The sequence below is a fragment of the Zonotrichia albicollis genome, chromosome 21, assembly GCF_047830755.1.
Source record: "Zonotrichia albicollis isolate bZonAlb1 chromosome 21, bZonAlb1.hap1, whole genome shotgun sequence".
NCBI classification, from domain to species: Eukaryota; Metazoa; Chordata; class Aves; order Passeriformes; family Passerellidae; genus Zonotrichia; species Zonotrichia albicollis.
In genome coordinates this window covers 11,330,910-11,356,224 of record NC_133839.1, presented here as the reverse complement: position 1 = coordinate 11,356,224, position 25,315 = coordinate 11,330,910, and the positions used below count along the sequence as shown (strand labels likewise).

The 25,315-nt window shown below is 47.8% G+C and overlaps 1 protein-coding gene across 9 annotated transcripts in view; it reads right to left on the bottom strand.

The window, feature by feature from the left end:
* Positions 1-2,114: 2,114 nt before the first annotated feature.
* LHX2 (LIM homeobox 2) overlaps positions 2,115-25,315 on the bottom strand; it is a 34,108-nt gene continuing 10,907 nt past the window's right edge. For 2 of the 9 annotated variants that reach the window (XM_074556195.1, XM_074556199.1), the window contains exons 2-5: positions 20,323-20,525; positions 19,339-19,721; positions 10,231-10,436; positions 2,118-5,237 (exon numbers count right to left, since the gene is read on the bottom strand). In XM_074556195.1, coding sequence (XP_074412296.1) covers positions 4,950-5,237; positions 10,231-10,436; positions 19,339-19,721; positions 20,323-20,522 — 1,077 coding nt within the window. In that variant the 5' untranslated portion in view covers positions 20,523-20,525 and the 3' untranslated portion in view covers positions 2,118-4,949. Of the gene's footprint in view, positions 5,238-10,230; positions 10,437-19,338; positions 19,722-20,322; positions 20,529-21,666; positions 22,761-22,807; positions 22,855-23,250; positions 24,262-25,315 lie in introns of those variants that run through there. The other 7 variants (XM_074556194.1, XM_074556197.1, XM_074556198.1 and 4 more) reach the window with 6 other exon arrangements.

The following is a 25,315-nucleotide window of genomic DNA, read 5'->3' as shown; positions in this document are numbered from 1 at the left end:
TGACGAAACACAAGGAAATTATGTGGGAAAGCAAAAGAAATAGTTGGTGAGAATGCAGTTTCTGTGGGCTGGAGGTTGCCATCACCAAAGAATACTCGGAACATGTGCACTCTGACAAGAACATGAACGTGTCTCATGGACTCGTTCCTTCCCTCAGCCATCAAGGAGAGCTGGTGTTGTCTGTGCCTGGAGACCCCTGGGGGGATGTGGGTCAGCTCTGTGGAGGGAAGGATTCACTCTGGCTGTGGGCCACAGGCACACACAGCCCATGGGCTGCAGCTCCTCTTACTGCCCCTCCGTGCTGGGCCAACATCCCCATGGAAAATCAACCCCCTTTTCCAGGAACACCGAGTTACCAACGCCCGAGGATCCTCTCACTGGTTCTGAGCAGCACTAAGGAGTGTGACATTGACAGCAATGACAGTGCCACGGGCAGATAACAGCTCGGCAGTTTGGTGGCACTGCAAGAAGGACACGTGGTGGTTTCAGTGCTTGCAGTGCTGCAGATCCACTGTGGCCTTCCAGCACCAGCCACCCTGGATGTGGGTGCACTGAGAGAGGCATCACTGAGATTTATCAATGGAAACAGGTCCCCACAGAGTGGAGTCATGCTTTCTAAATATTTGTGTCCCTCTTGTTTTGGTTGCTTTCTTCCCCCCCCATAGCTGCTGGGCTGAACTATGCAGGGGAAAGAACAGATTTCTTTCTTTAACAAAAAGCTTAATTATTTCCTTTTTTCTAGATGTTGTTGAAAAAGTGTAACTTCCTGTTAAGTGCTGAATTTTACAATGTAATAAATTGATACAGTGGCATATAAACAAGCTGTGTAAATACATGTGCAGAGCCATGCCTTCTACAGAGCAAAGAAGAATTTGCACAGAAGTGGTTTTCTGCAGAAATAATAATTTGCACAGTGTCACGCATTAGTACAATAAATGATATTGCAAGGTCTGAATTTACTGATAGCAGGTTGGGTATTTTGAGTACTATGTTTTGCTCAAATTAAAGCCCCAAAAATATTTACTGGCTACAAAAATCCAGTTATTAGGCCAGAAAGAACGGCTAACTTCGTCCTAATCTGAGAAGAAATCCATTAAACAGCCAGTGTATCTTTTTACCCAGTCCTTGAGAAAAGGAACTGTTGAATTGATAAATGCCTCCCATGGCCCTGGTGCAGCTCAGCTCTGGTTTTCCCGGGTGGAATGGTGGAGCACGAGTTTAATGAGCCTGAAAGGTTGGGGGGAGAGTACAATGGCAGCAGACATGGCAGTAATATAAATTTCTGTCTGTTAGGCCTGTCAGTATGTGCTGCTTCAGTGGATGAGAGGCACAGGGCACCCCATGCACAGGCTGAGTCCAGCCAGGCACAAATTCGTTGCTACCAGGGATGGTGTAAATCCTCCTTACTCAGAAGGGGTAAATGTAAATCCCTGTGGGAGCAGGAGAAACTCCACCCGAGTACTCACACCTAAGTACGGAGCTTGCTTTGATTCTTGGTTTGATTTGTGTCTTTTTCTCCTTTTCCTTTAGATGAAGATTGCTCTTACAGGTGCCTAAGCTTCCTTCCAACAGACAAAAAAGAGCAAACACTTATAGGAAAGCAGCCTAATAATTATGTGGGGTTTTAAACAGCCAGGAGGAAAAGGTAGCTTGAAAACCAAAATATCTTGGGGGCTCCTTCTGCATCCATAGTCTATTTGATAAATTGACTTTTGCTTCCAGGGCACACATTCACCTTCTTCATTACTATAATGATCCTTGGTCTCCTCTTCCCAAACTTAGATAATTTGAATAAAAAAATAGGTTTTATGAAATGTAGCCATTAATAGAGTCAATAAATTTTAAGCTGTGATTAAATATCACTTGCAGCCATCCCAGCCCTCTCTGCTGTAGATCAAAATATATTCAGCATTCTTAAAATACATTGTCCATTGTCTGTTTGACAAGAATAATCCAGTGTGTTGGTGAGTACCAAGGTGACCTGAAAGTTTTTCTAGTACATAATCTCCTCTTATTCTGCATTATGTATGAACTCAGAGACAGAATATCTGCATTATGTTAAATAAACTAGGTAAAATGTATTTCAAAAAGCTTCTTGAGTCAAAAAGTAGCAAATCATTGTATGTATTTCCATATTTGTATAGTTTCATTATATTCTTGTTCTAAGTTACTTTTAAGTCTCTTTCATATTTAAAAAATGAACTACACACCTATCATGCAAAATGTAAAGAAGTATGTTCAACTAGTTCAAATTAGATATACAGTAAAAATACACTTCCAAAGAAATATCATTTCCATTTTTGTTCATGTTTTTAACAGAATTTCAGACTAATACATCAAATGTGGAACTGTACAAGAATGTGAAGAAACATTAGGATTGCAGTAGTAAAAAAATGTACAGCATTCAAAACCAACAAGCTCTAAACAACCAAACAATACCACAGGATTGAAACAGTCATGGGGACAACATAGGTCATCGGAGCCAGAGTGAATCCTAATGCACCTACATAAAGACCCTACATAGAATATTGTCTCTTATTTATATGCAAAATCCCTGATTTGATTAAACCAGACAATTTCTCTAATTGTCTCGTATAGGTTTCAGATAAGATTAACATGAGAGTATTCCCCTTCGTGAAGGTCAGGTGTTTGAAAAGGCAATATTGAGAATTGATTTGAAAGGTATTTCCATCCACATGGATTCAGGTAGTTAAGATACAAGATCACAAATAATAGCAGTACAATTTTAAAGAACCATTGGAATTGTTCTCCGCTACATTTGCCGTAACAATTCAGATTTCAGGATTCGGTATTGTTAAACTGTTCACAGGTTAATACACAGGGTTTTAATTATGGCCTGTAACCATTTAACAGTGGACCAAAATTGCCTTTTAAATCAAGAAAAGATCCAGCTTACCATGAAAAAAAAAAATCTCCAAGGTGATTGGCAATGAACAAAATGTTACAAACAGCAGAATGTCCGTGTCAGAACAGCTTTGAAAGGCAGATATGTACCTGTTACAGTCCACCAACCAGCACAACATCCTTATCAGACACTTGGATCACGAGGAAAAATGTCCTGGATAAACCTGTAACATTTATAAATTCAACACAAACCACCTTTTTAATGTCTCATCACTGTGCAGAAACTCAACAGAGCTGGCAGCCGTGGGTGTGGTGACCAGACCCCGATCCCTCTCACAGATCCCAGCCAGTTCCCATCCTTGGGGCTGTCCTGCTTTGCCCATAGCTCACCTCCAGGGTTTTTTAAGCTGAAGTGTTAAAAAGGTTAATAAATGGCCCAATTATGTCAGCTTTTCTGTCCTACAGTCCTCATGCTCTGAAATCTCTCCCTGATCTTGATAGGAATTTGGCTTGCACAAGAATAGCAAATTTGCAGCTCAGAAAGGTGAATAAATGTAGCGTTTTTAAAACCAGAACACTGTTCAGAAAAAGTCCAGCCTACAAAATCATCTTCAATGCCCTGAGAAGGGCAAAGAACACAAATCTTGGCATCTATCTTGCTGTTTATTTAGAATAATCTTTTAGCAATTCTGATCCAATGGGAAGGAGGGATTAGCTTGAGAGAGCTGGCCAGTACAACCCAACATCTGACTGAAGGAACTGATTGGAACAGTTTGAAAAGGAACAACCATCTGCATCTTAGGTACCACTCCAAACCTCTAAACCTACTGGGCAAACAGCATAGTGTAGACTCCTTCTTATACATATTTAAACTTTGCTGAGGTATTTCTTTTATTACAGAAAAGCAATTTTAAAAACAATAGGAAAAAACTCAAAATATGAGTTCTATTCTGCAGAGATTTTTGGGGAGAAGGAATTCAATTGTGTTGAGAGGTCCATAATCATTAAAGGAATAACCACTTTTAGTGTCAATAATATATTCTTCCTTGGCTATTTATTCCTTCAAAACATTACAAAAAATGTAAGGCTGTGACTTGATAAAACATAATTTTGCCTCAACTTTGCCCACCGGTGTTGTAAAATAACCTGAAATACTCCAGCCTCTTTCCTAGGGCAGAGCTCCCCCAGTGTGCCCCTCGGCGATGGAGCAGCTGTGGCCTCCACACACAGGACAAGCCTTGCACAAAAGCCAGATTCCTGCATGCTGGCCAAAGTCAGGTTTCCTTCACGTGGCAAAACGAACCATAGTTCTTCTATTTGAGTTTTAACATTATCTGATCACTTCTACCTGCAACTAACATTATTTCTCTACAATGAAGGTACCTAGACCGTTGTACAAGCTGGATTTCTCACCCATAAATACTTTGGGAACCAGAGGAATGTGTACATCATATTTAGGGATTTTCCTAGGCAGACACTGTGTTTGAAGTGCATTTTTCTAACCCTTTTGGATCCAGTCAGCCTACCTGGATTGTGACACTAATGTTAAATGTAACTGCAGCCGTTACCAAGTAGTTTCCATAAGTGGTTTTATTACTGGTTAGATTTTACAAATTCTGGTATTCGAACAGACTTCGACCTTAAAATTCTAAAACAACAAAGCAACCAATGAAAGGCTTAGGACTATTCAAAGTAACAAACTCTTTAACATTTTTTGCCCTGGTCATAAATATACAGAGAGAAAAAGAGAGAAGTGGACATGGAATCCAAAGAATGTGGATAAAACAGTATATAAGGCACATGGCAGTCTTTGAAAATACAGAAGCTTTAGCCAACTTAAATTAATTGCTGTTTCCCTTGCTCAGTCCACAAAACTGTACAGTTACACAAATGTTGTGTTGCAATAGATCTTCCAAGTTATTCTTCAGTCCATACTCCATAATACCAGAACACTACATTTCCTTCTGTTTTTTAGGAGAGATCCTAACTGTGGTTAGTCAGTTGCTCAAAGCCTCTATTAAAATACACTTGGAATTTCAGCTAAGAATAATTTCTTTTTTAAAGAAATTATTAAGAAAGAGTCATCAGAAAAGATTTGTAAGAGTTGTCTGTGAAGGACTTCGAGATTCATGAACCTCAAGACTCCCGGGCACTGATGTCAGGACGGACGTCACAGTTGGCATAGTGGGGTTAGTCAAGTCTGTTAAAGTAGTGGGAGTGCTGGATGGACTCATGGAGGCATTGGATATTTCTGAGGCAGGACCTGATGGGGTCCCTGCTTGGAGGGTTGAGTCTGAAGTCTTATCCACCCCTGTGTTTTCTTGACGTAAGAGGTTCCGTCTGAATTTGGCTCGAGCATTTTGAAACCAAACCTGAAACAGTTTAATATAACAGGGCAGCATTTAAAGACCTGCAGAGTTTAAGCATGCAAAAGCATATTCACAAATTCATCAGTGCTGGAATTGGGAAAGGCGTTTTTACTGGTAACAGATAACAGTTCTAGCCATGAGAAAAGGCCTCTGCTTGCAGAATATTCCTTCTTCCCTGTCCTTCCATCCCTGCAAACAGTGTGCCCGGGCCAGGAGCGGGCTGGGCATGGAGGCTGGCAGGCTGAGCTGACTGCACAAAGCGTGTGAAAGGATGCTCAGAAATCTGGCAGCATGCAGAATCCCTGAGAGCCCTCGGTCCCAGCAGCACTGGTCTGGGGGAGGCCAACACCGCGCACCTGATGAGCGCAAAATCAGGAGTTTCCCCCTGGTACCTCACATCCATCTCCCAGCAAAGTGCTGCTGGCACAGCCCAGGGCACCCTGCCTTCCCACGGGCTCCTGCTGCCCCCGGAGCTCCCTCACATCCCTGCAGTGCTCCCCTCTTTGCAAAGCACTGGCCTTCTTTCTTGCTCTTCTCTTATTCTTTCTCAAATGCTCCAGCTTCCTTTGCCTACGCCTGTTTCCTTTATCAAATGTTTTCAGCAGTGTTATAATGTTGAGAAAGGGTATTAAAGACCTACATTACACCAAGAATTGTGATTTCAGTAGCAATAGCAACAGCACAGAATTTTCTCCTACTTCTTGCATTCTTTGCTTATGTGAGTGAAGGATGGGGAAAGTGAGTGTGTGGGACTCCTGAGGACACAGCAGCTCGTGCAGAGACTGCTCCTGGCTCTGGGGGTGTCTGACCCTCTGCGGGATGGGCTCCGAGCCCAGTGCTGAGAGGGAGGGAAGGGAAGGGAAGGGAAGGGAAGGGAAGGGAAGGGAAGGGAAGGGAAGGGAAGGGAAGGGAAGGGAAGGGAAGGGAAGGGAAGGGAAGGGAAGGGAAGGGAAGGGAAGGCAAGGCAAGGCAAGGCAAGGCAAGGCAAGGCAAGGCAAGGCAAGGCAAGGCAAGGCAAGGCAAGGCAAGGCAAGGCAAGGCAAGGCAAGGCTGTGGGGTTGTTCCAGGGGCTGCTCCACTGCTCCCATGGGCAGCTCAGGCCGTGCACCTGGAAGGGCATGGCAGAAATAACCACCCCAACACACAGAACTGGAAGAATCCTTCCAGAAGGACTTGTCTCACATCAATTACACAATTCCTTCAGGACTGAGGAATAAACAAAATCATTGGGAAGTGTTTAGTGGGTTTCTGTCCAACTGTATCAGTACAAGGCTGAGCTATTTCAAATCAAAGGGGAAGATACAGACCAAAACTGCCAGTGGAAAATGAGAAGCAGCTGCAGGAGCCTCTGCTGCTGCCACACTCCGGTGAGCGGGGCTGCATGCGTGGAGCTGGGCACTCAGCACTGAGGCAGAATTGGATTTACTGAGGGGAAAACATTGCACTCCCTCCTCAGTGATCTGTGGAGAAAATTCTTTGTCTCTACCAAGTCAAATTGGAATGAAATAACAAATCTGATAGAGAGTGTTGAAAATAAACACACTAAGAGGATTTGGATACTGAAGTTGATGGGATCATCACCTTAGATAACTTCATTTTCTGGTTTGTAACACCTCCATTGCTGCATCTGTTACATATTAGCTGTGTGAACAGCTTCTGCTAAAAACAAATTTTTAAACCAATTTTGCTCATTCACACAGCTACCTGGAGACACTTAGGTTCTCTGAGTTTCACTAAGAGGTAAGTGGAGGAGGTACATGGAGGATGTAACACCACAAAGCAGACTATGTTCACTCACTGCACACACATTGTGATGACTCTGCTGTAATTAACAACTGTTCAAAGAGATGTTTAATGAATGGGGGCTCAGGAAGAGCCTGCAGCCTAAAGCCAACCTTCACTAAAGGGCAGCATAGGTCCCCACATGGGATGGAAATATTTTAGCCTTGTTTAGTACTGGGAACTGGACCAGCAGAGTCCAAATGCATGCAGTGATTTCTGTAGGATTCTGGTAGTGACTTTACTGGGGACTGATTCAAGAAAAAATAAGTGGTGTACAAGACACACACTGAAAAAGGATGCTTTATGTTCCTGAAGCATCAGGACAGCATCCACAGCTTGGGCTGTGGATAATCTTATTCCAGACACCTGGGGAGAGAAGAGGTACACACCTACAGCTAACACATCCCACCTCCTCAGGGTTACCTACCTTCACCTTCCTTTTCTGAGCTCACACACAGAAAGGTCAGTTCCCCAGAGAGCAGCATGTATGCCAGTTATGTTAGTTAGCTCAATTAGCTGGAGCTATTAATTACTAATGATAGCTTACAATAAAGGGCTTGTGTTCCCCATCTGTAGTGCAAGAGATATATAAATTAAACTGCAAATGTAAACTCAAATTGGAAGGAAACCAAATAAAAATAGGTGTTAAAACATAAATAAGTTTGCTGTGTTTGAATGTGGCTTCTTTGAGTGTGCATTACAAAGACATTGAAGGAATTGCGTTCTGAGAAGAGAGTGTTACATTTCCAGCCATCCCAGCACTGGACATGTGCAGCTGGTAACAAATTGTACATAAAGCAAAGACATCAGCCAGGGCTTCCAACTCCAGTATCACAGAACATTTAGAAAACCCTCAAATTCTCTGCTCCTCTACAAAGTCCCCTCATCACACAACATGTGGGGCTGTCTCTGCAGCAAGGGCACTACTGCTGTTCCCTAAATCACCAGGAGCTCAGCTCTGTGTGTTTAGGAAGTACACCTTTCTCCTGATCTGTGCCCTGCATTTCCTCTTAGAATCAATTCTGTGAAATGTGTCCACAGAGCGGGATCCCTCAGCAGCTGAATGGAGATGTGAGCGCACAGAAAGTGCCAGAGCTCACAAACACCTGCTGGGGAGTGTGGCAGAGCTCTGGCCCCTGCCAGGTGTGCCCCTACACCTGCAAACACCTCTGGGTGTGGGACAGGCTGGTGCTAGTGGTGCTTGATTCCATCAATAGTGCCAGTGAGTCACTTTGTGTTCGATCAGTGACACAGATGGATGCCAGCCTCTCTGCCTCCAAAGAATTGACAAGTGACACTGTCTCAGTAACCAGCATCAGGATGAGCTTTCCCAGCAAAGAGCAACCTTAAAACTCATATATGTGAACTTAATTGTCACTCACAGGTAGAGATAAACCAACTGGGCAGAAAGGTTCTGAAACATACGAAATACTAGTTTGTGTTTTTATGGCCCAAATTAATTTTCAAACAAAACATCCATGACTAGAGAGTGCTGGTAAGAGATGGGAAAACTCAAGTGATACCAAAGTGTCACTCCATTCTGCAGAACTGCCTCCAACAGCATCATGCTCAGGGAACCATCCCCACCACCAACTACTGCCTTCCACCACTGCAGCTAAAGGAGTCTGGACATAAAGGAGTATTTAACTCTGAAAGTAAAAGAAGTGAAACTTTAAATACCAAAATGATAACAAAACTTTGGTGGAATTGTAAAGTTTTGCAACAAACAAAAGAAGAATTTTAAAACTGCAAATTGTGATGTGTAAGAACGAAATGAAGAAGCAGTGAAGCAAGGAAGAAGCTGAAGGAGGAAGAGAGGAGTAATGGCATGATGTCCAATTTTGGAGACAAGGAAATCTGTTCTGAATAGGAAGAAACAGAGACAATAAATTGGAAAAAAGATGCAAGGAAAGACCCATTCAGTGAAAAGAGAGAGATGGAAATCAAAGTTGGTGTGGAGTGACAAGAGAGAACAGAAAGACAATGGACAGCCACTTCCTAGACACTGATGTGCCGTTTCTCAGGTAATTCAGGTGTGAATTGGTATTACCAAAGTCTCTGAATTCTGAGGGTAAAACAGAGGAGAAGGGTCAGTCTAAGGACAGAGCAATGCAGTGAATGACTTCAGCCGTGTGTGTGGTTTAAGGACAGCTGCTGTTCACCTGCCAGAGGAGTCTGTTCCTGCACAGCAAATCAGGCTCAGAAAAACAAACCCGATCCAGCTGTGAGGACGTAGCCAGGAGAAGTCATTACGTCCAGTTTGTCATTTTACAGGCAAGCCTACAAAAGCTTTGTTCCTTCTTCGGGCAGGTGTTAGCTCCGAGAGCTCCAGGATCCCTCCAGTGCATTCAGTTTTCCTCAGCAGTTTTCTCCTGCCCTCCACCTGCCTGTGACTTGTGAGCTGCCCACGATGCTTCCCAGGATGGGGCTCGCAGCCCTACCTGTCTCTAGGAAGGTCACAAATCCTTTTCCTACAATTAAGACCCATTTAAAACTTTCAGAAATAAATCCTGGAACGCCATGGCTCCTCTATGCCCAAGTTTATCTCCAGGTGCAGGCATTTGGGTAAGTGCTCATTAAAATTGACTTCTTGAGTCAGATCTATGAATTAAAATGCAGCTGAATCAACTAATACTGTTCCTTTTCCTTCCCACAATAGCTCAAATGGAGTATGTTCCCATGAGCAAGACAAAGTATTTTAAAATGCAGTTTCATTTCATTCTAAGTTACTAAACTCTGTGTATAAGTTTTTGAAAAATTTAATTTACATCCACTTCAGTTATTAACGAAAACCCCTCCTCCTTGTCCTGATAAAATGAATTCAAACTGTTGATTAATTTCTACCAAAGGTAAGCATTGACATGTTTTCTGAATTTCTAAACTAAAAGCTCTCTATGTACAGTGAGCACACTAACTAAAATAAGTCACTTTTTTTGTACAGCAGCCTGGAAGCTAAAACATGCACCAGAATTAAAGAACTCCAGGAAAACAAGCAGAGCCCCAAACCTTCACAATTCTCATTAAAATTAGAACTCAAGTGATCTGCTTGAGAGAAACTGAAAAGAAATAACTCTTCTCATACTTTCTGGCAATTCACTTAGTCTCAGAGAAGGTATGAATGATTAAGGATATCTTGAAAAGCAGAAAAAGCCATGGCTTTTTAAATATAAAACTGCTCTTTTGATTACTTTCCAAGGCAAAGGACGGCTCTTACCTGAAGAACTCTTTTGGTGAGGCCAGTTTTCTGAGCTAGCTGTTTCAAGTCCTTGGCATCAGGGTTGTGGTTGATAGCAAAGTACGACTTCATTGTCCGGAGCTGGTGGTGTTTGAAGGACGTCCTCATGCGCTTGGTTTTCTGATTGCTGGGGTACTGCTGGTCTCTGTCCAGGTGGTCACCATCGTTCTCGTTGCAGCTCAAAGCTGAAGGCAACAAGAGGAAAAGGCCTGTAAGTCTCTTGCTCCACAACCAATATTGTTCCGATTTCCCTGAGTGCAGCAATTAAAATGACACACTGCAGCAGGTACTGGCACAAGCCCTGCCCGCCTTTGCTCCATTTCATGGATTTGTAGAGCAGTTTAGTTTGGAAAAGCCCTCTGAGGTCATTGTGCCCTGCCATTAACACAGCACTGCCAAGGCCACCACTAACCCGTGTCCCCAAGTGCCACATGCACACGGCTTTGAGATCCCTCCAAGGACAGGGGCTTCACCTCTGCTTTTGGGGAAGTTTCCTGATATCCACCCTGACCCTTCCCTGGCCCAGCCTGAGGCCGTTCCTCTGCTCCTGTCCCTGTTCCCTGGAGCAGAGCCCGACTGTCCCCAGCTGTCCCCTCCTGGCAGGAGCTGTGCAGAGCCACAAGGGCCCCTGAGCCTCCTTGGCTCCAGGCTGAGCCCCTGCCCAGCTCCCTCAGCCCCTCCTGGGGCTCCGTTCCCTGCCCTGGGCATGCCCAGCCCCTCAGTGTCACTCCTGGGGCTCCGTTCCCTGCCCTGGGCATGCCCAGCCCCTCAGTGTCACTCCTGGGGCTCCATTCCCTGCCCTGGGCATGCCCAGCCCCTCAGTGTCACTCCTGAAGCTCCGTTCCCTGCCCTGGGCATGCCCAGCCCCTCAGTGTCACTCCTGGGGCTCCGTGTCCTGCCCTGGGCATGCCCAGCCCCTCAGTGTCACTCCTGGGGCTCCGTTCCCCGCCCTGGGCATGCCCAGCCCCTCAGTGTCACTCCTGGGGCTCCATTCCCTGCCCTGGGCATGCCCAGCCCCTCAGAGTCACTCCTGGGGCTCCGTTCCCTGCCCTGGGCATGCCCAGCCCCTCAGAGTCACTCCTGGGGCTCCGTTCCCCGCCCTGGGTATGCCCAGCCTCTCAGTGTCACTCCAGCCCTTGGGGTGCCCCAGCAGTGCCAGCACTGGGTGAGCACAGCCCAGGGGCCTCTTGCCCACCTGGGCACAGCTGGATCGTGTTTCTGCCCCTTCCAGCCATTCCCTCACAATAACCAGCCTGCAAGGACCCTGCCCTTCCCCTCTGTGCCTTTTAAAATGTCAGCTCTGTTTCCTTTCCCCTCTGCTCCACCTCCACAGAACTCTTCCTTCACCTTCTGTGGGAGGACAGTAGCTGTCCTCAGCTCGGTAAAGGGTTTTACTGTACGTGGTCTCACCATCAATTGCACTGGAACACACAAAGAGAGCTGCACAATACACTCCAGTTAAATCTCAATGGAACAGACTAGTTAAAATCATAATTATTTCCTCCATCAAACTAAACCCTGTAGAGTACAAGGGAGACCATTAAATGAAACACTATAAAAGAAATAAAGTTTGTGGCTACCAGACAGCAAATTATGACTATAATCTGACTAGCTAAAGAAATCAAGCTGTTAATACAACATATTCACTGGCATGCCAAATGAAAAATCTTTTTAATTATTTATATGTTTATATTTCAATTTTTTTAGAAAAGTGTTTGCAAATACTAGTTTGAATTATCATTTCTGCCATATCCTTTTGAAATCGAGGAATGGCAGTGTTTGATACACGTGCAAAAATCAAGCTCAAGAAGGTCTTGAGAAAAGAACACTGTAAAAATTATCAAGAAGTATTAAATATTGAATGCCAAGCAAAATAATCTTGTAGACCAAAAGTAGTTTTTCATTTATTTGTGCATACAGCAAACCATAGAAACCCTCTAAAAATAACATTAAGAACCGAGCTTAAATCCAACATAAAATTAGGAATATAAATGAAAATTAGCATTGACAAACTGTAGTTAATTAGCTTTTCCTGACCAAATATCTACAAGTCCACCCACATTTCCTACAAGTTTTATGCTAAAAGTAATGAAAAATTGCTATCTCTGTTCCACACAGTGTGAGAAAAACAACCAAAAATTCTTTTGAATGGGAATTGTTGGTGAGTTTCTTAAACATGGAAACAGGCTTGTTTTCAATTGTCCACTATTGCTGTTTAATTACAACTGAGTAGCTCTCATGCACCTATCTGTATATGTTACCTGAATTCACTGTCCCATCAGTGAAAACACACACATTCTGACAGGCATGTATTAAAAACAGATTTAAAAAACACACGGATAATAAAATGCACAGATTCCTAAGTAAAGATGCATGCAGGTTCCCTAAGCAGGTTTGCAGTAGCCACAGTAGCTGCTTTATAATCCTCAGCCTTTCAAAACCTGCTAAAAAGCTGTGGCACAATACAGAGCAAGGCCTGCAAAAATTCAGCTCCAAGCCCAAAAGCACGTTTGTTTAACAGATATGCCCAAAGTGTCCAAAGCCTCAAACTCTCCTGTGTTTCTGTACTCCTATAATTTAAAAAGTAGCTAAGAAAATGGTGCTGTACATAGAAATGGGTGTCTGTGTGCGTGTGCGTGCATGTGCATACATTTGTATAAATCCTTTCCAGACCTCTGGATCTTGTGCCAAATTTTGGCCATAAGAAGCATTTCTGCTTGTTTTTCTGCAGCATAGAAAACTGCAAGCACCTGAATTTAAAAGGTGTAAGATACTTCGAGGGAGAGAGTAACAATGGAGTAGTAATGGAGCTGTTTGGGATGTAGCCAAATCTTGTTGGGTTTAAGATCTGGGACCTAGTTGCCCATCTGGAGTCATGGCATGTGCTCCAGCCTCCTTCACCACCACAATTCCTGATATAAAGAGCATGGGGATAAATAACATAATAATGCTCACAGAAAATTCTGCTATGGAAATGTAAAACCAAATCGTACTTGTTTTTAAAATGTACCCAAAGAATTTTAGATATTAGTAATGGAAAAGACCTTTGTGCGTCATCTTAGAGGCTTTTGAACCCTCCAAGAAACAACAAGACAGACATAGGAGGAAATGCATCAAAATATCTGTCTGCAGGACTGAGGTCTGGTTCCTGTTAATGTGCAACAAAACAAAGCCTAGGGCTGCAAGGAGCTGGATTTTAATGTGTCCCATAGAGAATGAGATACATTCAGAATCCAAGGATATAAAACTGATTCTAAACCCTCCCAGAATGGAATGAGGGTGTCAGCTTTTCATCAAACCCTGATGGGAAAAGGAACAACTTACTCTGGGAATTTCTCAGCATTTTTACCTCATTATCTACTAAATAAAAATAGTATTAAAATGACAGTAAGCATGTACCACTTGAGAGTGGCAAAATGTCCTTGTCTAGGATGGAAGTTGCAGCACAGATTTTGAAAGTGCACGAGGGCGTGTGCCGCTCGCTGTCTTGTGCAAGCGGTTTGGCTGCTCCCAGGCATCACCCAGTAGGACATAAATAGTCCTAGCTGGTGCCAATTCCCCTCTTGTATTTGGTTGTGGTGCCTGGCACCATCCCCAACAGGCTATTTTATTCAGTCTAATATTATCTGCATCCCTCACAGAATCTGCAGTGTCCATGGGTGTTGCAGGCACAGATACACGGAACGGGCCAAGGGTGTAAGTGGAGATTTTAAGAGCTGAGGAGTTTCTGCAAAAGGCATCAGGGTGTAAAACTAACACTGTACATGCTCCTCACGCAACCCTCTGTTTTTCAGGCACTGTCTTCCCTGTTCTTTTGTGGTGTCCTGTGTATCTCCCAAAGGAATTGCTGAACTATCCATATGTAACATTTCCATTCCATTGCAGTATCTCAGGCTCCTGCTGGGATTTCAGAAATACAATTGGTAGAATTCCAGTCGAATAGAGGAGCCTTAAATTAATGAGTGTTTCACTTCTATTTTTTGATAAAACAAATTCTGAAGCCGTGCCAAGTCTCTTTTTTGACCCTAGAACATTTCTAAGGCCTTTCCCCAGACCCCACAGCCCGCTGGTGCAGCAGGGGCAGCACACACACCCTCAGCCCATCCTGGCCACAGGATGGTGGTGTCCACAGGCAGCATCACTGCATCCCTACAGACTAAGAGGAAAACATTTTGTTTTGACACTGGTAGCCAAAATACCCTTTGCAGATTAATGCATAACACCTCCCTAAACCCAGCAACAGGAGCATAGAGCAGGCTGTGCCGGTGCTTTTGTAACAAAGTCTGTTAGAGGGGGAGAACTTGGGAACATTGCTTCACCCTCAGATCACCAGAGCCCCCCATGGCTTGGGACTCGGGGCAAAGTGTGTGCTTAGCAGTTACTAGGTTGCTAAGGTTATGGCACATGAAGATGAGAAAGAGAAATTTCCTTTGGGGGAAATTTTGTTCTTAGTAGGTTGTGCTTGACATGTTAGATTACGCCAAAAGAAAGAAAACTAATCCTGATTCTGAAAGAGTGATGAAACAAGAGACACGTTGTGTGTGCATTATCTCTCAATAGTGGCTCAGGAACATACACCCCTTTCCTTCTGTAATCAGAGTCAAGGGGGTGTTTTAACCTCCTGCTGCCTGGAGAGGGAACTTGTGATTAACTAGACCAGGCAGGGGTGCAGCCGCATCTGCTGTTCGGTTCGGGGCATGTAGAGGACTTTGTGGTACCCTTATCCTCAAAGGGGACAGGGGTGGGACAGAGCCCTCAGAGTGGTACTTGGGACAGGAACAGACATGGTCTTTCTCTTTGGAGGAAGGAGAAGATACAGATTCCTGACATTCCCACCACAGGCATTAGAATGGGTGAAGCTGGGGCGCTGGGAGCAGGCAAGGTACCCCCGGCTGCTTCTGAGGTGCCTGGCAGCACTAAAAGGAGCGTGTCTCTGCCAAGCCATGGAGCAACAGACACAACAGCGCTGCCTCAACCTTGACATTTCAAGAAGTCTTTCTGAGGAGATAAAGCCAGTGAGTCTTAAGGAGCCCAGGCCGAGCATCGCAAGGCCAGGACGGAGGAGAGCAGGATTAGAGCCCTCTTCCTCCGGCCTTCCCCGGGCGCCTCGGACAAAGGGGCTGCGCGTCCCGGTGCCCCTCGGGGCCGCCCCAGGCCGGGGCCCCGCGGCCGCCGTGGCCCCGGGGGGAGCGCGGCCGGGCCGGGAGAACAAAGGGGCCGGGAGGGGCGGCCGGGCCGGGCCCCGCGGGAGGAACCGCCGCCAGGGCTTTTCCCCTCAATTAAGCCAGCTGAATGGCGCTGAATGGCCGGTGCGAGTGCGCGGTCAGTCCCTGAGCGCCGCGATTAACCCGGGCGGCCCCGGCCGAGCCGGGCTCCGCGCTGCCCGCCCCGCCGGGGGAAGGGGCTGCGGCGGGCCCGGCTCCCGGGCCTGCCCAGGGACACTGGCGCTGCCCAGGGACTTTGGCACTGCCCAGGGACATTGGCGCTGCCCAGGGACCCCGGCCTTGCCCAGGGACCCCAGGCCTGCCCAGGGACACTGGCGCTGCCCAGAGACTCCGGGTGCTGCCCAGGGACCGCGGCGCTGCCCAGGGACACTGGCGCTGCCCATAGACCCCTGGTGCTGCCCAGGCACCTCGCTCTGCCCGGGGATCCCGGCCCTGCCGCCCGCGGGCCGCTCCCGGGGCCCCGCTCGCCCCTCGGGGCGGGAGCGATGCCCGTGCCCTGCCCCGGCCCCGACCCCAGCCCAGCCCCTGCGCCTGCCCCGGCCCCGACCCCAGCCCCAGCCCCCTGGGGAGGAGCCAGATGCGCCCGGGGACCCCAAAGGTGACCACAGCCAGGGAGGAGGCAGAGAAGGGGGAGAAGCAAAGAGAGGGGGGGAAAGGGGTAAGCCCTAATTTTCCCTAGGAAATCTCTGCAAGACATTTCATTTTAAGCCGCGATTCCCGTCTGCTCTGTCTGTCACAGTAGTCACAGGGAAGCTTCTTGTGAGCTTTTAGTCCCAAGGGAAAGGAGGAGGAAAGAGGGATTCGCTCTTCAAAACTTTCCGGGCTTTTCGCATTTTTGTCAGGGAAAAAAACCCAAACCGCTTTTGACACAGCCACTCGAGGGGGTCAGCTCCAGGCTCAGTACCGGCGCTGCCCCGAGCCCTGCCCGGAGCCTCCCCTCCCATCCCCGGCAAAGAGCCGCCCTCAGCCCCGTCCCCATCCGCCTGGACATCTACCCCGCCTGGATGCTCCGTCACCCGCTCTGCGAAGCACGAGGCATCTTCCTGCTAGCAAAGGAAGGAAGTGTTTCTTAATATCTTGGCTGTTTGTACAGATTATGGGTATTTTATCAGCCCGTCGTGCCCCAAGTTTGCGCAATACATCTGTCATTTTCCAGGATATTTTAGTGTCTTAAAGCCAGACTAGATACAAATGAATAAAACATAGCAGACTGTGGGAGGTTTGGGGTCTAATTCACAAAGGGAGTATTCAGAATTCTTTACAGGTGCTTCTGTGTTCAGCAAGCTTTCAGCCATTGATTTACTGACCTAAAAAACCCATCAAACTCCATTCCAACAAGTGAAGGAGGAAATTATGATCACAGAAACACACTTAAAGAAAAAAAAGAGAGAGAAAAGAAAAGAAAGAAAAAGAAGTCTTTTTGAAGTTTCAGCATCCTTCTAAGCTATTTTCCACTTGTCAGGCTCTATCCACATCTAAACCCATCATCCCCCCGCAAACGGAGTCTCGTTTAAGTAGGAAAAGAAAAAAGAAAAAAGTCAGTCTAATTCGTGTTGCAGATGAATATTTGCTGCAATTTACAAAATTATTTCAGTCTCGACTCTGCCAAGTTTATGGGTCCCCCTTTTCCCACCACCTCTGGGTTTAGATTTATTTACACAAAGTATTCTACACAAATCACCAGGAACAAATCCCTTCAGATGACAACATTATGCATTTGTAGTGCACTTCTGAGAAGGAAATTACAAGTTCCACTAAAAATAAAAAGAGAAACTATCACATTTTTAGGTGGTTTATCTTTTAAAGGTACAAAATCCAAGGCTTTGCAATAATTTACTGGTTTGTGGAATTTTACATCAACGAGTAACCCAGTCTGATTTCCAAGATCAATGGCACTTATTACCGCATAAATTAGTCGATTATAGGTCTAGTAAATAGTTAAGTAGATAAATAGCTTAAGCGAAGAAGCCAAGGGTTACTCAAAGAAGATCTCTAAAGTTTCAGTAGCACGCTCTAAACAAGCACTAAAAGTCAGACGGCAATTCTTTTGTAAACGAATTTTTCAAAATGCAGTTAAAGGCGGTTTATTTAGGAAGTCAGGGAGCAGTGGGACTTTCTCGGGCTGTGCTCCCATCCAGGACAGATGCCGCTGATTCGGTTTACAGGTCCTTTGAATCTGAACATCTGCCCTGCACAGGGAGACAGCGGAAGGACAATTAAAAGCTAATCCCTCCGAAAAGGAGACGGTTTTTAACGGGAAAAATGTATATTTTATGCATGTTTTAAAGCTGAACTGTTACTCGCGAGAACACTACATCCACCTTTCATCAACCTTCACCACTGGGACCACTACTGCTTTTTGCACTACTTCCAAATTATTCAGCAATTAGTTCAACCAATAATAGCTGGCAAATTCGTTCCCGAGGTGCGTTTGGCGGTTAGAGATGCGCCTTTTCTCCCTGCCGCTTTCAGCACAAACCGCCCCATTTCGTCGCTGTTGTTACTCCCTTCGGGCGCAAAACAGCCGCAGCCCCCCGGTCCCGAGCTGCCTCCCCCGGCCCGCAGCCCCAGCTCCCCGCCACCCCTGCACTTCTCGGTGTCCCCCGCGCCTTCCTCCCCGTTCCTCCTCCTCCTCCTCCCGCCCGGCGCAGCCCGCAGCTGTCGGGGCGCGCAGAGACGCGGCTCGGAAAGAACCGCAGCAAACTTGGCCTTTACCGAACGCCCTCTCCGGGAAAGAAGGACACGGTAAAGGCAAATCTGTGCCCTACGGGACACGTCCGAAGCAGGCAGGTTGGAAGAGAAACCAGTCTGAAACAGTTCGGGACGAGCGGAGAAGCACAGAGGGCACCGAGGCACAGAACGACGCAGGAAAACGAGTTCGGTGCCAGGGTCTGGCGGGACGGCCCGAGCGCCCGGCTATGGAAACGCCGGAGACGGGGCAGCCCTCCTCCGCCTCCAAGTCCTCCAATAAAACCAACAGCTAAGAATTTTGTTTTGTCCAAGCATTTTTTCCCCTTTGCATACAAGCAGCCCGCAAGAAGCCCCCGGGATGGCAGCCGTTCTGGCGGCAGCCACACGGAGAAGTGGAGCGAGGGGCAGAGGGGAGCGGGGATGGGGGGGAGGGGGGCAGGAGGTTGCTCGAATTCCTTTGCCTGTAAAATTACAGTGCTGTGGCGGTGGGGAGGTTAAACGAGGAAACACGTCGGAAAGTTTGCTGCTGGATCCAGAGAGCCCCGGCTGCTGCCAGGCTCGCTCCCGTCCCTCCTGCGCTGGGCTCGGTTCAGAGGGGATGCTGCGAGTTTCCCGACTCCTCTTCGAGTCACCTCTCATGAACAAAACTCCAGCCCCCGAGTGAGCAGGCTCTGTGCTGCCCGCAGACACCTGCTGCCCGCGGCCCCTGCCCGGGCACAGCCAGCCCCGCCGCCCCGACCGCCCCCCTCCAGCCCCTGGGAAACGGCCGCCTCCTCTCTCTCTTTCCTTCCAAAGCTTTGGGGTGCAAGAGCTCAGGACAGGGCTGAACAATTCACCCGTCAGCAGCTTTAGAGTGTAGCCACTAAAGAAAATTCACGGGCCTCTGAAGTGCTAACTTAAAATCTCTGGTTTCCAGATTTTATTTCAGGCTGCACTCCCCCTTCTTCCCCCCCTTAACCAGATGACCTTGCTTCAAAACATTTTATTTCCAGCTGAAGTGAAAAATGCTAACATATTAGCTTCTGTAATTGCAGTTTGACAGCACTTGATCTCAATAATTATGCTGCAGCTAAACTATTATTAACAGTTTAAGCTAAAATAAACGGAAATCCCCCTTTGGAAGTGAACAGAAACAGACCATTTGAACTGTTCTGGGGGAAGGGTCTCTTACCTGCATTGTAGGCTGCCAGATCTGCTCCAGGCCCCGGGCTTTTTCTTTTCCTGGGTCTCCCCTTCTGGACAGTCCCCACGCCATTGTAATAAGGCAGTCCCAAAGTGTTGGCAGAGCCCGCTCCCAAAGCCGGGCCCTTCCCAGCGGCTACATCCGAGTGATTGAAATGCACCTGGTACTCCCCCTGGATGAGAGTCTCGAAATGGAGGCGGCAGTACACCAGATTGTCCTTCATGCCAAAGTGATCGCCAGTGGTCAGCATCTTGTTGCAAGTGGTGCAAGTGAAGCAATTTAAGTGATATACCAAATCCCTGGCCCTCATGACCATCTCGGAGGCAGAAATCCCCAGGTGACATCTCGCACATCTCTGCACCGAAAACCTCCTGCAAAACAGAAAGGCCAGAGGACACGGTGAGAGGCGCATTCCCCCCACCCCGTCCTTGGCCGGTTCTGCCCCGAGGCGGCAAAGGGCCGCGAGCCCCGGGGCGGCCGCCTCGGCCGGGGCAGCGGCACAAAGCCGGGACGTTTGCGGAGCCCAGCCGGGCGCGCATCCCGGGACAGAAGCGCGGGAGTCTCCGTCCCGTTTCCCACCTCGCAGCGCAGCTCCCGCCCCACCAGACCCCACCAAACCCCACCAGGAAAGGCACCGGCCCCCGGGCCGCCAATGTGCCCGCACTCCCGGGCCGCAGGAGGCACCGGCGGCGGGCCCCGGCCCCGCACCCAGCGCAGGAGGCCGAGCAGGGCACGCCTGGGGAAGGCCCCAAAGCAGGCTGGGGGGAAGCCGTGCCCGGGCCGTGCCCCCCTCTCGGCAGCACGGGACTCATCCTCCCCAGCAGTCTCCCTCCCCCGGGGGAGGTTTGGGAGCTCGCAGCCGGCCCCACGCGCGCCCACGGGTCCCGTCCGCAGTGCCGTCAGGACGGGCTCTGTTCCGGGGCAGCGGCGGGCAGTGTCCCCGTCCCGGCCGGCGGCCAGGGCAGGCTGTACCTGTAATAGTCCTCCTTGCAGTAGATGCTGCCGTCCTTGCTGAAGCAGGTGAGCTCGGACTCCAGGTTGAGTTTACATTCACAGCACTTCAGGCAGCGCATGTGCCACTGCTTGTCCACAGCCAGGAGGTAATAACGGTCGGAGATTTTACCCCCGCAGCCGGCGCACAGGGCAGCCCTGTCACTGCTGATGGAAGGCATGGTCTGCTGGGGAAAACAATTACAGACCGTTAGCGAGAGGGAGAAACTCTTGGGCACGGCTGGGCTCCCCCCTCCCCTGGCCGGCCGGGCCCGAGCTGCCGCTCCCCGGGCAGAGCAGCGGGGGCTCCGAGCCCGCCACCCCGCCGGGCCGGGCCCGCTCCCCAGGGTCCCGCCGCATCCCACCTTCCCGGGGGGAGGCGGGGAGGCGGGCGAGACAAACCCAAAACCACCCTGGCTGCTAGGGAAGGCGTCCAGACCGGACCCAGAACTTTTTTTTTCTGGTGGATTTTGCAGTCTCAAACCAAGAAAAGGCGCTGTTCAATAAACGGGCACAATAATAATAGAGCAGGGCAAATTACAGATAGATCATTTTAAAATTTAGAATTACGGATATATTGAGAGTGTCTGCCTAGTTAATGCTGTGTGAGTGCGTGTATGTGGAGCGTGTCTCTGTGTGTATTTTCCTAGCTATAAAATTCCGAATGAATTACGATCAAACCCCCGGTAGTCACAGAGCTGCAGACACAGCTCTCTGCAAGCTGGTTCCAAACAACACGGATCGCGATCTGCTGTGACCCAAAGCGCTAAAGGGATCAGTAAATAAAGCTGCGGAGGAGATGAGCGTTACTAAATCCGAGGTGCAGAATGGTTAATCAGGAAAACGAAATAGTGGGAAACGTGCAGGAATGAGAGCGGGTTAAAACCAAGAGAGCACATTAGATTATGCTAGGATAAACTTGGAAGCAATAAAACTAAATATAAGCCCTATATAATTTAATAGTTTAGTGTCAAATCGCAATCCAGTCAAAACCCTCAAAAAACTCCAAATTCATACATATCCTGTCAACTTCTACCGAACAAGAAAGAGGGAGAAATATCGGAACCGTGTAAGCATGCTTATTTATTTCAGCAGGCACCTCAAAACAGCATTCGGGAGAGGAGGCTCGGGCGGAGCAGCGTCGGTGGCAGACCTTGCAATACGCCGCTTTCCATTTCGCTCCCAACTTACTCTTACCCGCTTTGCACAAAAGCCCACGGCAGATTGTTCTTGTGCACGAGCACCCGAAACATTTCCTTACAGCTGTGCCCAACACGCAGTTTGTTTTGGTTCGGGGCGGGGGAGAAGTTGTTTGTTTGCTTTTACCTCCTCTAGAGCCTTAAATCCTCGCGCAAAGCAAAAGCAAAGACAGCTAATCGGAGGAAATCGAAAGGAACCGAGGCTGATTTTCCAGCACATGCCAAACCCATTGCTTTCATCCTGTGCTTGCGGGGATCACAAAATCCCATCTCTGTGAGCGCTCCCGTTTGCACCGCATCATTCCCACTAGGAGAACTCCACTCAAATAAAACCCTGGCACTCCACTGGTGTTAGTCACAGGAACCCACCGTAGCTTGTTTCTTTAAGGCATTAACTGAACTCCGAGCACGGATCGTTTTATAACCAAAGTAGTTTCTTGTAAATCCACTTTAAATTAAATAACGATTTTTTCTACTTCACTCTTCCAGTAACAAAAATATTCTGCGGTCTAGAAATGGAATTCAAGGATCTAGTATTCCAACCCACTATTTGTTACATACACACGTGTATCCATACAGATTATATACATATAAAACTATCACGCCACAATATTTATTCCAGCAAAGATCATTGGATGTTGTGTAATTGTACGGAGAAATATCAACTTTTTAAAAGAAAACCAAAACCATTTAGATTAGAAATCGCATCCCACCCTTCCAGTACAAAGGCCGTTCTCCAGATGGTGTTTCAAGATTAAATAGTCTCACTGTCACCTTTAAGCAAATTTCATATAACATTACAAGAAAGAACACATACAGATGAAGTTTGAAAACCTGAAAACGGATCTTCCTTGCATACGCCTGTATCAGTTTACAAGACAGCATTTAATAAACGTACGAGATAATCTCACTTCAGAATTGTAATTTCTTAAAAAAAATAGTATACATAAATTGCTAAATCACTTTAGACACTTCGAAAATTTCGTCCACTTTGCCAGCTTAACGCTGGTTAGACGGATGCATCTTTTAAATTATCTAAATGTATTAATATACAAGGTCTACGCATCAGCAGACAAGATGAAATGTGGTAAAGTTATAAAAATTCCCATCCATCCGTCTTCCTGAGGCATATCTTCTAGTTCTGTTTGCCATGTTTACAAACCCACATATTAAAATTATTTTTAAAACCCATAACTTAAAGACACTAGAGTATGTTTTTTTCTTCTTAAATAAATGCTATAAAGACTATCTCCATGAAGGCATCCTACCTGAAAAATTACACAGGATTGGATTCTTTGGTGTTTGTGTTTCCATTCTGCAGACAAAAAAATTTGCTGTGCCAAAATGTTACCGGTATAAAACCACACTTTGCCTCTTCCTAAAAACTTTGGAAGGCCGGACAGGCTGGGGGAAGGGAAGGAGTTCTTGGACGCTACCAAAAGGCTGGTCTATCTGTTTTCTCACAAGAGCAGTACCGTTCATTTCACCCAAGCGTTACTATTACTATGCATATTATTAATAATTAACAGTTTCATGCCTTTCCCCACGGTTTCATTTAATCTTTTGGGGTGCCTTTATGCTTAATTTTCTTCTGATTTAGTATTTTGCATTCGCTTCGCCCCAGTCTGTTATTTTAGGGGAAAAGCTGTATCTGCGAGGGGTTTGGCATGTTTAGGGGGGTGCATGACTCTCCCATTCCTTCGGCTCCTACCGTTTCCGTCTCTCCCCTGTCTATAGCCGAGCTGATGGCCGGTGCTTCGCTTTTGGTTCTCCGATCCATCTCGTCGATGACCCCGTGCATCTCCGAGCCGGAAAGGCTGTGGAAAAGCATCGCTGAGGAAGCAGAGGAGGAGGGCCCGAGTTGCTGTTGCTGCTGACAGTTGTCGGGGTCCCTGCAGGAGCCCAGAACTTGCATTAACCGGAGCCCTCCCCCATGCATCTAGCACGGCCGCCCCGTCTCTCCTTGGGCACCGGGTTTTTCCCGGCAGAGCTCTCCGGAGCGCGGCGCAGGCACTGATCCGAGGTTTCAAGGGACGGGGTGCAGAAAAGGCGGGCGAAGGGGATGAGGGAGAGGGGATAACTGGTGGTGTGAGCTTCGGGGCTTGGATCTAGTCTGTTGCGCGGCCCCGGCACATCTCTCTAGGAGGCTTCTTCAGTGCGGGGCTCATTGCCCCAGGTGCAGTCCCAGGCTTTATGCTCTGGCCCAGCTGGCAGAAGGCTGGGCAGGCTTACGGTTGGGAGGGATTAATAAATAGTAGAAATATAAAAAAAAATTAAACCATCTTCGGTGAGAAATAAATAAGAATTAGAAAAAAAAATTACGACAGGCCCCTTACATCGTACTGTGCGAAATTTAGAGGAGGAAAGCAAGGGAGAGGGAGGCTGCAGCAGGCGGAGAGCAGGCTGGTGCTGCAGGAGGCTGGGGCGGATGCCCACCGTACGCACTCACAGTCCAGAGGGCTGGCAGCGGCGGCAGCTCAGGGGCAAAGTTTGCTCCTTCCCCCGCTCCTCCCCCAGCCCGCTGGAGCTCATTGGGAAAAGAAAAAGCCAAGGGGAAGGAGGAAGAGTTGGACGGGCACCAGATGGGACGGGCACTGGCGGCCCCCCTCTGTCCTTAAAGCGGCGCGGCCCGCGGGGCCCGGGGCGGGAGCGCAGCCGGAGCGGAGCCGCCGCGGAGCTGCGAGCGGCGCGTCTGCAGCGCGGGCACCGCGCGGGGCTCCGCGCCTTTTCTACAGCCCCTCTGACATCATGTCCTGCCCCGCCGCCATTGGCTGCGCCGCGCCCGGGCCGCCGGCATGTGCTCGGGGCCGGGCGGTGTCCCCGCGCTGTCCCCGCGCTGTCCCCGCGCTGTCCCCGCGCTGCCGCGCCCCGCTCGCTCTGCGGGCTCGGGAGCCGCCCGGCCCCGCGCGGGCCTCGGCCTCTGCCGCCCGGTGACCGTCGGCGACGCGTCGGGCCATGGCGCCGGAGAGGCGCTGGGGCACAACTGCTCCAGCGCGCGAGAAGGAGGCGTTCTAGAGTCTGTCTCACGATACCCCAAACAATCACGACCAGTTGAATGCACCCAATAACTCTTCGTTATGAAAAAAAATCACTGTTAGAATATAACAACTTGAGTCGCTCCGGTTTGTGGAGCCTTCCACAAGCCAAGGCCTCTTGCATCTCTGATTTCCAAGTAGACTGTAAGAAAACCAGGCCAGGAAGGTCTCTGAACTTGAGGAAAAGCTTTAGAAACTCTCCAGGAAAAACAAAGAGTGCACAGGGAGACTGTTTATGGTGTCTAAATATTTATCCAGGAGGTGGGTAGTAAGGAAGGGCTAATTAGTATTAAAGATGTCAAATATCGCACTTCTAATTATGTTAGCAAAGGTAGCACACGGAAGGTAAATCTGACTGCACATCTGAGATCATGAGACTCGCTGCCTCATCCGTGCCCATGAATTATTACATCACTCTGCCCATTCCCATCAGGTGCTGTTTTCTGACAGAGCGATTTGCCTCTTACAGGTGTAGTGCAGTTAAGATTATCCTTGCTAAAACTGCAATTCTTCTGTTTATAGCCCAACTTTGCTGGGTTTATACATTCCATTCTTACAATAACTGATGCTTTTTATCATCTTTCTGTTGAGATTGCTCTGAGTAGTTAAAGTCATTTGCATGTCACAGAGGAGAACAAAGTGTCTCTTGTGGAAATGCATATGAAATAGCCACAAGACCCCTCAAGAAACCATACAGAATGCAAGCTAATTTGGCATCTGTGGGAACTATCCAAAGTCTGT